This window comes from Triticum aestivum, chromosome 1A (assembly GCF_018294505.1).
Source record: "Triticum aestivum cultivar Chinese Spring chromosome 1A, IWGSC CS RefSeq v2.1, whole genome shotgun sequence".
Classification (NCBI taxonomy): Eukaryota; Viridiplantae; Streptophyta; class Magnoliopsida; order Poales; family Poaceae; genus Triticum; species Triticum aestivum.
The window spans coordinates 474,176,370-474,194,514 of NC_057794.1; the positions used below are offsets into that span (position 1 = coordinate 474,176,370).

General features: G+C 46.3%; 1 protein-coding gene across 1 annotated transcript; it reads left to right on the forward strand.

Moving 5' to 3' along the window:
• The first annotated feature begins 12,632 nt into the window (after positions 1 to 12,632).
• Positions 12,633 to 14,825, forward strand: LOC123058066 (cytochrome P450 94C1). Its single transcript, XM_044480899.1, has one exon. It carries the CDS (start codon positions 12,701 to 12,703, stop codon positions 14,285 to 14,287), a length of 1,587 nt encoding a protein of 528 aa, XP_044336834.1. The 5' UTR covers positions 12,633 to 12,700; the 3' UTR covers positions 14,288 to 14,825.
• The last annotated feature ends 3,320 nt before the right edge of the window (positions 14,826 to 18,145 follow it).

Below are 18,145 nucleotides of genomic sequence, written 5' to 3' on the forward strand. Positions count from 1 at the left end.
GGTCCTCGGTCGAGTTTGGAGATAGAGCGTGAGGCTCGGCTATAGATTCGAGATCATCAACCTTCAGCTATAGGTCTAGGAACAATGGTAACAAGGAACGAATGCAGACGATGTTTACCCAGGTTCAGGCCCTCTTGAAAAGGTAAAACCCTACATCCTGCTTTGACTTTATTGATGTGATGGAGTACACAGTACAAGATGATCTACCTCAAGATCGTATGATTGTGTTCCAAACCCTAAGGCTGGTAATCGTGACTCTAAAGACTAAACCCCTCCGCTTATATATGCATCGGGTTATACAGACATGGTCGGTTGTCTATGTGCCGGCTACAGAGCAATCCTTGAAGTACATGCCAAGCCTTTGGAGGTTTTCGTCTTGAGTACGCTTCGGTTCATAGCGTTGGTAGTCCTTCCTTTAGTGACCGGCAGGCCATAAGCCTTGCCCATAGATGGCGGGCCATATAATTTAGCACCCCTTAGCCCCGGACACCGTTAGTCAGAGCGTTGATCTAGAAAAATAGATTTATCTTCAAGTAACACAACATCTCCTTTTGTCTTAGAGACAATAGTCAAATCGAAATTTTTTTGTTCGAAAGATATACAGTAACACAGATCCTCTGTTCCTCTCAGAGAAGAAACGACGTCATTTTTAGTTTTTGGTGGCAGTATACTTTTGTACTAGCATTTTTATAACAAAAAAAGCTTTTGTACTCGCGGTGCCTCGGTGTCCAGTGTCTTCCTTGGCGACAAATCTCCGGGGCTGTTTGGTTTCTAGCCACATACTGCCACACTTCGTCACACATCATCTTAGGAAAGTTTGATCAAGTTAGGTGAGTGTTTGGTTGGTTCAGCCACACCTAAGACAAGAATATTTTTTTATGAGCAGTAAACCCCACATGACATAGATACAAAAAGTGTGATCAGATTCTCTTAGGCAAGCTAAAATGTGACTAACAATTTAAACAACTCAAGTTAAACAAATGTGACAAGTGTGACAAAAATAGTCACAATCCAAACTACCCCTCCGTGCGGCCTCTTGTGACGATCAGCTCCTTCTCGCCGGCTACGATGAACCGGGATCACGACGCACGCAATAGGCTCGAGGTCGGACCACCGATCATCGCGGCGCCGTACTGCATATGCCCGGACCCCGGAGTCCACTGTTCCCGGCAGTGGCGAATCTAGCATGAAAATGAAGGGTAGGCTCAAACATCAAGTTCTAAGGCTAATTAGCAATTGCATTGTGATTCTTGCATGTAAAGCACACAAATATAATTGCTAAGTGGTATGGTTAGCTGAAATAATGTTTGTGGAGGGTAAGCTTAAGCCTGATGAAGCCCACCTAGTAGACTCGCCACTGGTTCCCGGGTCAACCGCATGGATTGCGTCGCCGACTCGCCGTACCGCCTCGGGGCTTGGCGGCACCGATCACATCTCCGACCAGATCGATCCAAGATGGTCCAGCTCCAGCCGGTCCGTGCATGCAATTGCAATGCAACGGACCGAAGCAAGCAACAGCGAGGCGCCACCTTGTTCGCAGTACGTACGTTCGGGGCGCTGAGGAATCGGCCACGCGCTGCACGCCGCGGCGATAGATCATAGATCGATCCGCAACGGTTGGAAGCTAACGCGAACCGTACGTATCTCTTGAAGGCCGGTGGTGGTGTCGCATGTGCTCGGTAGGTTGAGAAAACTCTGTGCGAAATCACACGATGCTTTCCCTGTGAAACTACAGTAGTTCACGTCCGCGGCCGGGGGCCGCACCACACGTAGCACGTACGCTCGGGGCTATGGCTACGGGCGACCGCGCGTACTCGGCGTCGTCGTCGTCGTTGCGGCTCGTGTCAGATCAAAAATGCTAGACTTACGGAAATCCTACTACGGACAGGATTGCATGGCTGAATCTCATTGATTTTCTCCCCCATAAAGTTAGCTGTGGGACCCAAATTGTGATGAATCCTACGGCTCCAGCTCATCTCAGTAAGTACTTCCCGTAGAAACTGCCCGTAGCTGTAGCAAAGTTCGTGTCAGATCCCCGTTATGTCTGGCGTCCGGTTTAGGGCACAAGGTTGGTTGCTGCGACTTACACCGGTTTCGATGGATATCAGGGACCAGATCGGGTGATTCGCGACGCAGTATTGGTTCTAGAGCCTCGCTCGTTCGCTCGTGAGGCTGGTCACAGTGGGGAGGAACTTAAGAGTAACATCACACACTCCAATAGAACTTTGCTTACGTGGCACATATTTAATAAAGAGAGAGGTACTAGCTAAGTTACCGGAACATCACACACTCCAAGAAACAATGAGTCTATAACCTAATAAATACATCGTTGCATGACACTACATAGATGTTCCTACCCACTATGAAGGTAGTAACATAGTCTAGGGAAGTGTGTAAGTTACTAGCTTATGTTCTTGCCCATTGTGACCAGCCTGAACAGCGAGCTGCACCGAGGGAAGCGCTTGCACGTATCTGAACGTGGCGCCAACCGTTGTAATTTTCAGAGCAGCCCGTGGTTTTGATGCACTCGGTTGAACGACATGTCTGAATGTCTGATTTTATTATCCACTGGTTGCTGCTCCGGCCTGTCTTTTATACGTACGTACGACTACAAGTTGTCTCGACAGATTCGATGTAGGAGTAGTCCCCAATTAACCAGTTTCTCCAGAGCACTGCGATAAGTACGTACCCCTCGAGACTGACTGTTGATACAAGAGAAGTGGAATGTGACACGGGCAGCCGGAGTTTACTGCTGCCCGACCCGTGACAGTTGAGTGTCCGTACGTACCACGATTACCTGCACCTCCGTTTAAGGTTGTCGCTTTGCCTAACACGAATCACGGGCCAACAAAAATATGTTGCTTAGGACAACACCCTTCTCGAATGCTCAAATCAACCCGTGGATCTGGATCATCTTTCATGTCTCGCGTCCGTTATTCCCTTCTTGGAAAGAAGGGCATATAGATAGCACGGCAATTTGTTTTGTTGTTGCCCACCCTGCGCATTTCAACTGTTCGTTCGTTGCTCAATACTACCTCCGTCCTAATTTATTGATCCGCTTTGCATTGTGTGCCAAATTTTAACTTTAAATTTAGCTAACAAAATGATAGTGCATATCATAAAAATAATAAAATAAAAATATGTTCAAATATGAATCAAATGATATAATATTTTGTTGGTTAAATCTTTAGTCAAAACTTGACGTAGAATACAAAGGGACTAATAAACAAGATGGAGGTGGTAGTAGTAATATTCAGGGGGTGTTTGTTTCTAGGGATTTTTTTGTGTAGGGACTAGAAAAAGTTCCTCTTAGAGACTTTTTTACCAAACGGGGGGAATTTTTTAGGGACTAAACTAGCCATTTGAGACTAAATGAAGAAGACTCTCAAGTAGAGTCTTTTTTGGGACTTTTTGAGACTTTTCCAACAATGCCCCTCCATGCATTTAATGGCCCGCCATCCCATGGTGTTGTTTGATTGCTATTTTTTTATATACTAGGGGCAATATGGTCATTTAATAACCTTTAGAAAGGGACTAGGGACTTTTTAGTCTCTGCAAACAAACAGGGAGAGACTTTTTAGGGACTAGAGACTTTTTAGTTGGGACTAGAAAAAGTCCTAGGACTTATGAGGCCCTTCTCAGTGCTCCACCGTGGGCGGGTGCTAAGCATGCCACATAAGCAAAAAAATGACATGGCACAACATTTAAGGAGGGAAGAGAGTACTTTGGTGACTCCAGGAAGAACCAATGCCAAGCGCGAGAACCTAGGCAAACCACTTAAACGAAACAATTTGGCCAATGCATGAAAGACTTTAGGTGCTAACTCATTAAATAAAGTGTGTTTAGCAACAACAAGTTAAGCACCTATGCATTGAGGAGTTAAGTTGCTAAGGTATTTAATGCACTTAGCATCTCATCTAAGCACCTTTGCATTGGAAGAGGTCTGAACCAAACAGGTCCTCAGCTTGCGATCGGAAAGGGTAAAGCCGTCCAAGCAACCTATCGCAATCAGGCGGTACATATCCAGAGTGATCTATTGCTAATCTCTGATTGGCGCCCCCTGTGTGGTAATAACGGACCGACGGGTCATTACGCAGGGGTCACGCACAAGAAAGGGAAAACGAACGCATGTCGTGCCGCGCAGCCAGCGGATATGGTCTGGATGGAGTGGCCAGCGCATCCCGCCTGCAATCCAGTGGATCCGCCGTCGAGTGGGACGGTCGTGTCAGGGCCAGACTCCGGACAGCAACGTTCGATAGCTGCAACCAGCAAGACGATGTCGACCGTGTCGCCGTCCGGTGGTGGAGCAAGCTGATTGCTGGATCTCCATGGTGAATGAGGATGAGGGAAATGTTTTGTTGGATCCGTTTTTCCTCCTGGGAGAGGGAAATGTGATGCCTCCCCGTCCCGTCCGACACGGACACGGTCTTTCTTCCCTTTATTTGCCTGCTATGGTGCGTGTCGCTTGTGTCATGCCCACGGGGTGCTGAATCGATGGGTGCCGACCAACACCGCCAGCACGCAGAACACCTCATATTTCTCTATTGATGACAAGTGGAATTCATACTAGAATGGAGCAAAACATTTGGCCCCGTTCCGGAAAAGATGCAGGGGAAAATGAAATCCCAGTCACACTACTCCATGATTGCTAAGTTAGAGCACCGTCCCGTCGTGCACATAAAAGAAAGAAGAAGCGGCTAGCTGGGTTTTGGCCGAATTTTGGTATCCGACCCAAACCAATCAATACAGGGGAAATGAAATTCGAGGCGCTATTATTTACGGAAACAAAAACAATACTCCATTCGTTTCAAAATAAATGACTCAACTTTATATTAATTTTAAGTCATTTAGTTTGGAAGGGAGGGAGTACATGTGAACCAAATCAACCAATACAGGAAAAAGGGGACTGAAAAGAGGAGCAGTGTTGTTTCACTCATATTGAGACGGTAGTGGCCAGTGGACCAATGATGAGGGTGCATACCCACCTGTCTGCCAAAAGACTTCGGAATCTCGTTCTCTCGCAACAAATTTGACTACTTGAGAGAAGGGGGGAACTGATAGGACATTCGCCGAGCTTGCATACTTATCAACGGCGTCTTCTAGATCTTTCAGAGCGACAAGTATTTCCAGACGGAGGCGGTACATAACAAGGTGTCTGTAGGGCCTTGCATGTGGGGCTAGGGAGAGATATTTTTTTCCCGTATCATGAGAGCCTCTTTCATTCAAAGGATTATTATAGGAATCTTGATTCAGGTCTCTTGAAAAGGATGTTTTCTTGTGACGTGGTGGAACAAATTATATGTCGAGTAAGATTTATTTTATGAGGGACAAGTAAATTTAATTGGACACGCCATTTTTAATTATGTGTTTTTCGTATTCCTGCATCTTCATAATCCTGTGAAATAAAGAAGGCCCTAGAAAAAAAAGGTAAAGGTTGTGGCCAAAATAATAATTAAAATTATGTTTTTTTTGCAAATTTAAAACTTATGTTCTTCCATAAACTAGTAAAGAAAACACTATACATGACATGTGGATAGTCGGACCAAGATAACTAAAACATGCAAATAATACATTTTATTGACAATTTCAAGTGCATGCATTTTTTGTTATATTCTTATATGTCTTAATATTTTGACTATAGCTGGCATCGGAAAAAACTTAAAATAGATGTAATTGTGCACACTTTAAGAGAACGCTAGTGTTTTTAAAAAGGAAATTATTACATTTACCATTTAAAATATTTCATAATATGAATTCCCATAAAGTTTTAGTGATGTGTACATACAAAAAGTGACTGCCACCTGTACATATCAGTGACCATGTCAAGGCCTAAAACACAATCTATTTACAAACCAAGGGTATTAGATTGAATATATGACAATCACAAGAAATTATTAGTATGAATGCACCAATCGGTGTACAAAAATTGCTCAAGAATATTACTTTTCAATATCATGCCTAGATCAAAGGCAAATACATCCACGTGTTTTTCTGTTAAGTAGGACTACTACATATCATGTATCAAAAATATCAGCAAGGACGGGAAAAAATCGCATGGACGCATGAAATATTTAGAGTAAATTCGAAAACAACAATTAAAATTAAAATTCTATAAGTAGAAGTAATTAAAGGATGGTAGAAAGGTATCAGCAACCCTTAGGTGGACACTTACAAAATGAGATTAATGATTCTAGACGACCCAAATCAAAAGTATCTCATCCAAGTCTTGCTTTTCAAATAGTTTAGGACCTGAAACTTCGATGAATTTGTAAGAAAAATGATGAAAATATTCCAATTTTTCAAACGTGTTCTTACAATAAAGAATCTTTCTACGAACTGGAGGCAAGAAAATTAAAGAAGCGTGGAGCACCCTACAGTTTCTGACTAGGATCCGCACGCACGCACATGGGTGGTTGCGCGATCTTTCCACGCTTGTACTACTACAGTTATTAACGGAGGCCATGCTCCATTGCTCGCTCGACACTTGTGCCGGCGCCACGTTTTTCCCACACGTGCCGCGGACTTTTCCGCACAGTGCTCCCCCCCACAACTGTCGGACTGATCCGGCCGGTGCTGGTAAAAGTTGATGAACCCGGTACTCCGATGCCCGCACAGCGCACCGAATCATACCATGCCATGCCAGCCGGTCGATGCCGACGTTGACCCGTCAGCCCGGCCGGGCATTGGTTCGGCAATTCGGCACGTTGCGCCGGCCGGCGCTGCGGGGCTGCGGGCGATCGATGGACACAATCATGGCGCGCTCACGTCGCGCGCTGGTCCATCCCCGCCGGGGGCCCTGGCCGCCGGGCGCACGTCGATCGGGTGCGCTGTGCCGGTGCCATCGCCGGCCGTGGACACGGACGGACGGATGCACGGACCACCGCGGTGTCGCGGACGCGGTCGTCGGTGGCTACGTGCGTACGCGCGGCATGGAGGGCTCCTCGGTCGGCCGGCCCGTCGTGCGGGCAACGTGCGCGTGTGCGGGTGTGCGGGAGGGCGTGTGGGCCGCGCCCGGCGGTGGCGAGGGGATGGAACGGGGATAGAGGAGCCAGGGTGGCAGGCTTTGGCCTCGGGCTGTCTCGCCGCGATCCGCTCCGCTCGGCGAGACGGTGACGGTGATGGATGGGCGGGCGAGCTGATTGATCGGGGGCCTTTTCATGCAGGTGGCGTTACGTCCGTCCCGGCTACATGCTGGATGGATGGACGGATGGAACTTACTTTACTTGCAGCAGCGCGGTCGGCTTTGATTCGATAGTCCTTCGCGGCACGAGAATCACACCGTGTGAGCAGGAGGAAGCTACGCGGCAGGAAGCTTCCCGCCAAGAGGAGTGCATCAAAATATCATGTCATAACCTGTGTCTCGTACCACTTGTGACTTGTCAGCGCCTCTTTCCCATCCGGAGATGAGAAACCGCGCAGCTAGTTGTAGGTGCATTCCGTCGTGCGCTTTTCTCACATGGGAATATTTTCGTCAAGACATGCAATAAATCATATAGGTTGAGCTTCTGAAGAAGTTATAAGAAATGTGATCATCTGTGAACCTACATACATACACAGATAATCAGGCGTAAAAACACATACAAATTATTCGGGTTCCGTTTATATGCGCTTCTTGTGTGATTCTCACTTGCATATACAATTGGGGTAGTCTGTTATGTAAAAAAGGGAAATTTTGCTTCGCCCTCTCTACTGCCAGCGCGATGAAACGCTCGAGCACCTCTTGCTTAGATGTGTTTTCGCCCGAGAGGTATCGCCTGAGGTGCTAAGGTGGATCGGAATTCACCAGATTGTCCCCTCCACGGTTCCATCGATGACTCAACCATGCAGTGGTGGACCTCTCTACAACACATTGTCCCCTGAAGTTACAGAAGGGCATGAACTCGGTGATCCTATGCACTCCACGCTTCATATGGCTTGAGAGAAACAGAAAGGTGTTCAAAAACGCCCCCTCCTCCTTTGGAGTGGTGTTCGAGAAAATCAAGAACCATTGTCATGAGTGGCGGAAGGGTAACACTAGTCTAAAACGAGTAGCACCATAGTTCTTCCCGTGGACCTGTTTGAGATGGAGCCTTTCCATGGCGCTTAGAGACAATCTTTGTAAATGAACCTTGCTTTCTATCTTAATATATAAGCACATGGCTCTCGAGTGTTCTTATTTTATTTTTTAAAAATTAAACAAATAAATGACCACACGATCTCTAGATTCGGTTTCAATAATCAATGTTCACTAAAGTACTCCTCACATCGATACCCACGTTGGTGCTTAATCTCTTCTCAGTCATTTTCTTTTGAATATCTCCCCTAGGATATTTATAATAAACTAATTTTCTATGGAGCATGGATAGTAAGATAAATACTTTTATTGGCTATAACTTTTTTTACATGGTTCCAATCGTGTATCTGTCCATCTAATATAACATGTCTTACATTAGATTAGTATAGTTTAACTAATATTGACATATGGACTTATAAATAATTTTCTAGCCATATTTCTTAAGTGCAATTATAATGATTAGATGCGCAGATCTCCCGGTTATGATTTGTTTTAGTTGTAATTATGCAGTGTTTAGGTACGGTTATATAGACCCAATGATTATTATCTGTTTATGTATAATTATGAAGATCTAGTGTATTTGGTTTGTTTATAGACAATGATATATCTAACCAGTACAATCTATTTGTGTATGATTATGTGCACAACAATTGTTATTTACTAATAAAAGATGGTCTACCAAGTGAACGATCAAGTGTTTTGCTCTTTTTAGAATGTGTATAACATTTCTGAATAATTTTATCTTTCATATCATGCTTTGATATATAATATATATGAAACTACCGGTAATAGTTTCATCAATCCATATATTTAAATTGTGGAATTTCTTCTGTAAAAAACAAAAAAAGCTCCATTTTTATGACAAGTGTATTTGTTTACGAGAGAACTCGTATATTTTTCTCATATTATATAGACACTTATCTGTGCATTGATAAATTTGTGTTTTTAACATGTCAGGTTTCCAAACCAAAAAACCACATGCATGCTTCAATGATTTATTATGGGCACTACACAAGATTTTTTTTAGGGAGAAGCCGCATGCAAGTTCAGAGCACCGACGCCATATGTGGAGTTTCCACTATTTAGGAGAAAGAAAATTTATTTCACACATGTTTTTGCCATGTGCTAGATTTACATTGAATTCTGATTTAGGAAAGACACTCACCTTTGTCATTATTTTTTTCATTCCCCCCATGCCTGGAGACGGTGTCAGTCCACATGTGCGTACAATTTCTTATTTATGTACAACAACTTGATTCTCACAATTTTGAATTGTTCATCTGTCCGCCACTAACTATGGTGTAGGAGATCCAGCCGGTATGGAGTCATGATCACACTTCCATGGCCGATGAAGCTGAACTTATTTTTTGGCCGGCGAGGCCGAACACTTCTTATTTCATCCTACATTTTCAGCTCACGGCATATAAGGCCAGAAAAATACATATTGTTGGCCGGCCTGCATTTTGACACATTGCTGTTTGCATTATCTATGTGCATTTGGAGAACATAGTATATAGACTTCAAGATTGACCATCAACAAAATTTAATATGATGTTTTCGGCGAGGCTCATTCTATATGTAATTAACGAGATTGTATTATGGACTCTAGAAACTCGTACCGCAAAATTGCAAATTTCAGTCAGACTCAATGCCAATGTGATGCATTGATGCGGAACATATTCACTATTATTCTCGGAAAGAATGGGTTAATATAGTTTTTTCTATTTTGTGTTTTCATTTACTTACATTGTATACAAGCATATACTAACACATCGATATATTTTATGTATCACACTAATAGCAAAGTCCTTAGACCGTTGTGTGTGTGTGCACGCGCATGTTTTCATAAGACTACATAAAATCTGGAAAACACGTATTTTTTATAGTACTCTGAATTGTGGACAATTACGTTTAAAGAAAACCTCAAGGGGAGATACCTCAATAATTCTAATAATAAAATTTAGTTAACTAAAGTTATGATTTTTTAAAAAATTCTTTCTTCTTAAAAATCTTGAATTTTGGAAAATCTTTTTTTTGCTATTTCCTACATTGTTTGGATGATGTTGAGGTGGCGTGGAAGGCACATAAGCACCACATCGCCTTAACCATTTTTGGAATTATCAAAATCACTTTCGAATGATCGGAGGAGGGTATTCTATCTGTTTACTGGAATCACGCGAGCTCGGATAAATACAATGTTTTGGGGCAACCTAGGCTTTGAGACATTCATATTTTGTATTATGCACATTTATAGAATAGGGTACATAGACTTCAAGATAACCACTTAGGTTTCCATGAAACTCATTATTGTATATATTTAAGTAGGGGTGGAAATGGATCGGATGTTGATCGGATAGTGCTCTTACCACTTCCATTTTCATATTTTCAAAACGAATACGAATCCGAATACGGATGTTATCGGATACGGATGCGGCTCGGATATTATTCGAATACGGATATGTATTGGATATTTTCTTGATTCGGAACGGATACGAATAATATCAACATATTGCTTAAGTAAATTAGTCGATAGCTATGTGACCTAAAATAATCAACTTGTGACATACAATAAGTCAATGATAAATAGGTTTATGAATAAATACTATTGTAATGCATAATAATTTATAAGTTTAATCACATAAAGAGTAAAATTTGACCACTTATTTGGCTTTTATGTTGGATAATTGGAATATTGGGCCTAGAATTTTAAAAATTACCCCCCATAATCTTATTCGGATACGGATATATCCACTTCCATATCCATATTTGTGTCAAAATCTCCTACCATATTTTATTTTTTATTTGTGTAATAAATTCGGATACGGATAATTTCCATTTCCATTTTGGTTCGGATGCGGATTTTTCGGATACGAATAGGCATTTTCTCGAATACGAATATCGGATATTTCGTATTATCCGCTACCACTTTCCACCCCTATATTTAAGTAAGGAGATTGTCTTATGAGACTCCAGGAACTTGAAACCACACAGTCGCAGATTTGGACATAATGGTGCAATGTGATGCATTCACCTAGACAAATATAGTTCACTATAGTTCTCGAAAAAAATAACAAATATAGAGTTATTTGATTTATGTTTTGGTTCTTTATTATTCTCTATACAAAAGTATATTGGCACGCCTGTATATTTTATCTGTCACACACTATTAGCAAAATCACTTTCCTACATTGTTTGGATGATGTTGAGGTGGCGTGGAAGGCACATAAGCACCACATCGCCTTAACCATTTTTGGAATTATCAAAATCACTTTCGAATGATCTGAGGAGGGTATTCTATCTGTTTACTGGAATCACGCGAGCTCGGATAAATACAATGTTTTGGGGCAACCTAGGCTTTGAGACATTCATATTTTGTATTATGCACATTTATAGAATAGGGTACATAGACTTCAAGATAACCACTTAGGTTTCCATGAAATTCATTATTGTATATATTTAAGTAAGGAGATTGTCCTATGAGACTCCAGGAACTTGAAACCACACAGTCGCAGATTTGGACATAATGGTGCAATGTGATGCATTCACCTAGACAAATATAGTTCACTATAGTTCTCGAAAAAAATAACAAATATAGAGTTATTTGATTTATGTTTTGGTTCTTTATTATTCTCTATACAAAAGTATATTGGCACGCCTGTATATTTTATCTGTCACACACTATTAGCAAAATCCGTAGACCAATTTTTTCTTCATAAAACCACATGAACTTTTAGAAACACGTATGATGTGAAAGTACTCTGGATTGTTTATAGGAGTACATCTAACAAAAATTTCAATGGAAGAACAATTATTATATCCCTTAGTATATATGAAATCGAATTTATTTAACCAAAGTTCTGATATTTTGAAATTCATGTTGTCTTGGAAGACTTCAATTTTAGAATATCCATTTTTGGGTTATTTTTCCGCATTGGTTGGATGATGATGAGGTTGTGTGGAAGACAAGTAAGCACCACATCACCTAAACCATATTCAATTTTGTTTTTCTTCCTCTAAAATGAAGGCCTTGACCTCCAAAACGGATTTGCTATTTCTCTGTGCCTAAAATTTCTTCTCCCGTCAGTCACCTTTTCTCTTCTTCCTTCCTTCTCCTTCCTTCCCTCTTGACCAGATCTTGTCGGAGAAGAACTAGTCCCACCATCTATCTTAGTTTGAAGTAATGGCCCCATTATCTATCTTAGGGGTGGGAGCTAGGGGGTTGTCGGAGGTTTTCATGGGTGGTGCCGGGCTTAGAGGGATGGTCGGGGCTGCGACCAGCAACGACGGTGGGAGGAGGTCGAGGGGAGGACGGGGCGGTGAAGCGGTGCGCGGTAGCGCCAACCGGCCGCGGGTGGTGGAGGCCGGCGGTTAGGGCGGGGTAGGCTTGGGGGTCAGGAGGGGAAAGAAGGAATGGAGGTTGAAGATGAAGTGAATCTGTTTTGAACCGTTGGATTATGATCTAGCAGTTCCTGTATAAGTGACTGATGGATGGATGAAAATATTTCAGGTACGTGACGTACAGTCGGTCCGGTATATAAAACGCCGCGGGCGCAGCCACAACGCCAAACGCGCACGCACACGCACACACTACCATAAAAGCAGAGCCGAGCGCACGCGCGCGAAAGGAGCTCGGGAAAGCCCCGATCGATGTTCTTCCTCATGGTCGCGGGCGCGGGCGCGGGTTCGACCACGTGTCACGTCGCGGCGCACGCCCTGGCGAGCCCGGTGGCCGCCATCTTCTTCGCCTCGGCCGTGTGCACGCTGGCCCTCGCCGTGCTCCTGGGCTCCATGCGGCTGCGGCCGCCGTGGTGGTGCGCGTGCGCGGTGTGCGAGGCCTACCTGACGGCGTCGTGGACGGGCGAGTTCGACAACCTCTGCGACTGGTTCGCCCACCTGCTGCGCCGCGAGCCCGGGCGGACCGTGCACGTGCACGTCCTCGGCAACGTGCTCACCGCCAACCCGGCCACCGTCGAGCACATGCTCCGCGGCCGGTTCGACAACTACCCCAAGGGCGCGCCCTTCTCCGCCATCCTCGCCGACTTCCTCGGCCGCGGCATATTCAACGTCGACGGCGACTCCTGGCTCTTCCAGCGCAAGCTCGCCGCCGCCGAGCTCGCGTCCCCGGCGATCCGCGCCTTCACGGCCAGCGTCGTTGCCTCCGAGCTGAGGTGCCGCCTCATTCCTCTGCTCCACTCTGCTTCCGCTGAACAGGGTGGCGAGGAGAAGCTGCTCGACCTGCAGGACGTGTTCCGCCGCTTCGCTTTCGACTGCATATGCAAGATCTCCTTCGGCCTCGACCCCGGCTGCCTCGAGCTGTCCCTGCCTATGTCGGCGTTCGCCGACGCTTTCGACACGGCGTCGATGCTCTCGGCGCGGCGAGCGACGGCGCCCATGCACGTGGTCTGGAAGCTTAAGCGGTTGCTCAACATAGGGGATGAGCGGGAGCTCCGCGACGCGATCGGCCTCGTCGACGATCTTGCCGCCGAGGTCATCCGGCAGCGCCGCAAGCTCGGCTCCGCTACTGCCTCGGGCGACGACCTCCTGTCGCGCTTCATGGGCTCCATCAACGACGACAAGTACCTCCGCGACATCGTCGTGAGCTTCCTGCTGGCCGGGCGCGACACCGTCGCCTCTGCTCTCACCGCCTTCTTCCTGCTCCTCTCCGACCACCCCCACGTCGCCGACGCGATCCGGGACGAGGTCTCCCGCGTCACCGCCGGAGGGAGAGACGTCGACGACCACCCCGCGATCGCCTCCTCCGAGAATCTCAAGGACATGCACTACGTGCACGCGGCCCTGTACGAGTGCATGCGGCTGTTCCCGCCGGTGCAGTTCGACTCCAAGTTCGCGGCCGGGGAGGACACGCTCCCGGACGGCACGCCCGTGGCCAAGGGCACCCGGGTGACCTACCACGCGTACGCCATGGGGCGGATGGAGTCCGTGTGGGGGCCCGACTGCGCCGAGTTCCGGCCGGAGAGGTGGCTCCGGGACAGCCAGTTCGTGCCGGAGAGCCCGTACCGGTACCCGGTGTTCCAGGGCGGCGTGCGCGTCTGCATTGGCAAGGAGCTGGCCATCATGGAGATGAAGGCCGCCATCGTGGCCGTGGTCCAGGGCTTCGACATCGAGACGGTGGGGCGGAGCTCGCGGCGGCCCAAGTTCGCGCCGGGGCTCACCGCCACGTTCGCCGGGGGGGTGCCGGTCAAAGTGCGCCGGCGAGCACGTGCGCGCGGCTAGGTTTATACAGTAACTTTTTTTTTACTTAGTCAAAACGTTGCCGTCAGCCGCACGGGATGGATGGATCTATTCGTTTCATCTTTGCTTTGCGACCGCACATCGGATGTGATCGGGCGCACGCAAACTTGTTGTAATCCACTCCTGCTCGAGAGTCAATGGCAGCACCCAGCTTGGTGAGTGCGCTGGAAGGAATGAGTACCATCGTAAGAGCGGATTAGGCTAAAGCTAAGTGACCTTTCCTCGGGTGCGACTTGGGCCAACGGTGCAGCCGCCGGAGATCTTTCCAAGTTCAACGCACAAGTTCGTGCCCCAACCTCCGATGCCATTATTGATGACAGATTTCCCATCCGATGCAAAGTTAGAGAACAGATGTTCTTCAGCGTGGATTTTCTAGTTATGGACAGCATCGATTCAATTATTGAGAGGTGGTCGGCCATTGATTGAATGAATTGCAGTGTACTATTGTTGTTCGATTATGCAGAGGAAGAGAATTGTGCGTTGCCAGAGGATAAACAATGTGTGTGATTGAGATGATAAACTTTTGGGATTTGCTAATCCTCATCTAGATGAGAACTAACAAAGTCTCATCTAACTCTTACATTATTGGATTAATCTTATTAAATAAAAAAGACATGCCTCGGTAATTCAATCTATTTTAGGGTTAGGGTAAACTCTCCCCTTCTTGAGTTCGGTTTTCGATCCTCCTTGAGTTCGTCCATCTGGATGTAGTTGACGGAGCTCCGGTGTAGATTCATGTCATCTTTCTGGAGCAGTGAGGTTAGAGTTTCTCGTCGTGTGGCGACGTTTAGTGTCAGGTGCTTCAGATTTATTCGAGGGTTCAACGACGATGACTGCGGCTCCAGGACGCTCGTCCTAGGGGCATGTCCACAAACACTTTCCATCTGTCATCGACAAGGTCAACCCGGCTCCGATAGAGGAACGGCGACAGCGACGCATCGGCGGCTCGTTCTGGCAGCATTAATGGTTCTTCGGTGGTCTCGGAATATCGATGTAGTTTTATTATAGTTAAGATGCTTTGTACCTATGATATATGATAGTAGATGTTGATCTTTTTAAATGAAAGATGAGAATTAGCAAATCCAGGAAAAGAAAATTGAGAAACTCATTTCAGCACAAGGATAAGTACGTGCTACTACGATGAGACTCGAGTGGAAGGGGGGGGCAATGCACATGTGCCGGGGGCCTCGTGCGACTGCAACTGTTGGATCGGATCCTACCTTTCCAAGTGCCATGCACGAGACCGTTCTTCCGGACGCCTTGCCAACGAATCGCTGCTGTGCGATGGCCACGCATGTGCTGCAGTCGTCTGCCAATCCATTCATTTATCATCCCCCGGCCCGCCCAACGTTTCGCTTCTCATGCAGACAGACACGGGCGAGGTGGGGAGCACGTTTTGTTTGGTAGGGAAGGGGAGGGTATACAGTCGTGGGAGTACTACTGTAGTTCATATTCGTCACATGTGTTCGGTATCACATTCGCGTACGTACGACCGTCCAGCTGCGGTTGTCCCTGCCAATCAATGCTCAAAATTAGGTGGAAATGGGTGTTTTTTATGTAAAAGAATGGTTATTCCCTCCCTTAACCTTTTACTTGTCTCATTTTTACCACTTTTTTTTATAGAAAAAACACGCAAGAGCATTCCGTGCCTCCTGTATTAAGACAGAAGGGAATATTTTTTTTAAGAAAAGACATAAGGGAATATACACTACAAAGTTTATGTAGCTCCGATCACATGTGATCCGCCACAATCCATCCTTGCAACCGTTCACAAGCCTCTAGATCTCGCTAGTTTCCACATCGCAAATTCGAAGTACGCGAGATACAAAATTAAAATATTTTTTGATTGCCATCATTGTCTGCCCTACCAAATTTCTCGAAATGGCCAAAACATTGGTCCTTGTTTGGTCGATTTCCAATTCTTTTATGACAATGCTCCTTTAGCAACTCTAGTTTATTTTCTCTAGCCAAATTTGGTTGACTCACGGTAAAGCAAAACGCCGACCTAATAATTTTGCTTATACTCAAATTTTTGGTAGGATAAACTCGGGCAAGAATAAAAAAAATCTTACGTCTTCGACCATGTCAATGCTGCTTTCTTGCTACGAAGTGCCACCATCTACCCGACACACTTTCTTTCCCTTTTTCCTCCCCACCGACTCTCGGGACTAACAAAGCTTCTCTTCCCACATCTAGTGTGGCGTCCAACAACCTTCAGGAGCAGATGCATGACCACCTTCATGCGTATGTTGTGTAGCACCTTTCCGTCACGGGGCTAGGGTTTTGCCATCTAGTTGCGGCACGAGCATCGTCGTGGTTTCCGCACATGTCACCTATGGCTTACATGTCAAAAAGGCGCGATCAAGTTCGCCAAAGACATTGTCACACCTTCTCATGGTTGCGAGATGATATAGGGTAGTTGCTCATTGTTTATCTTTAGTTCCAAGTTGAAAATTGGTGTATGTACTATTCAATATGAATATCGAGTTGATATTGGTTGAGAAATCGGTTCTGTAGGTAGAATGTTGGATTTTATGAGTAAAAATATGATTATATTGTGTTGAAGTTTTATCTAGGCGGGTTAAGTTGACTTCTTTTATGGGTAGAATGTCAATTTATATTAGGTTGGAGGTTGGAATTCCATTTCACATGAGATGAAAGTAGCAAATGCTCTGTTTGAAGTTGATTTTTTTCTAGCTTGAAAGTTGCTTATGTTTTGGTTCAAAGTTGTTTTTAATATATAATTTTGTTTTCCCCCTCTGGCTTTATCAACAGTGACGTCACCGCGAAAGAAGTTTGTGTGCGTCCGCGTTTTAAGGGTTGCTGCGGTGTAAGAGCATGTCTAGTAGAACCCTCAAACCCTCAAACCCTCACTAGCGTTTTAAGGGTCTAAAAATGGTCTTTTTGTGCACTTTTACGGGTTAAAAAATAGGGGCAAAGATTAGAACCCTCAAACCCAACCCTTATAACGGAATATTCCCCATGAACGACGTTGTCATTGCGGGCATACTGTCGAGCACCTCGTGCACGACGGGCGGAGGGCGGCGCGGGGGCGGAGGGCGGGGCGGCGCGGGCGGAGGGCAGTGGCCGGGGGGTGGGAGGCGGAGGCGGAGGGCGCGGGGCGGGAGGCGGAGGGCGCGGGAGTGGGCACGGGCCGTAGGGCGGTGGCGGCGGGTCGAGGCGGAGGGCGCGAGAGCGGGCACGGGCCGTAGGGCGGTGGCGGCGGGTCGAGGCGGAGGGCGCGAGAGCGGGCACGGGCCGTAGGGCGGTGGCGGCGGGTCGAGGCGGAGGGCGCGAAGGCGGAGGGGCGTGGGAGGAGGAGAGGCCGGGGGGCGGGAGGCGGAGGCGGCGGGCGGGCGCGCGGGAGTAGAAGCCGGCGGGGCGGCGGGACGAATGGCGACCGAGGGAGTCCTGGATTAGGGGGTGTTCGGATAGCCGGACTATACCTTTAGCCGGACTCCTAGACTATGAAGATACAAGATTGAAGACTCCGTCCCGTGTCCGGAAGGGACTTTTCTTGGTGTGGAAGGCAAGCTAGGCGACACGGATGTTCAGATCTCCTACCATTGTAACCGACTCTATGTAACCCTAACCCTCTCCGGTGTCTATATAAACCGGAGGGTTTTAGTCCGTAGGACAACATACACATCAACAATCATACCATAGGCTAGCTTCTAGGGTTTAGCCTCTCTGATCTCGTGGTAGATCAACTCTTGTAATACCCATATCATCAATATTAATTAAGCAGGACATAGGGTTTTACCTCCATCGAGAGGGTCCAAACATGGGTAAAACTTCGTGTCCCCTGCCTCCTGTTACCATCCGGCCTAGACGCATAGT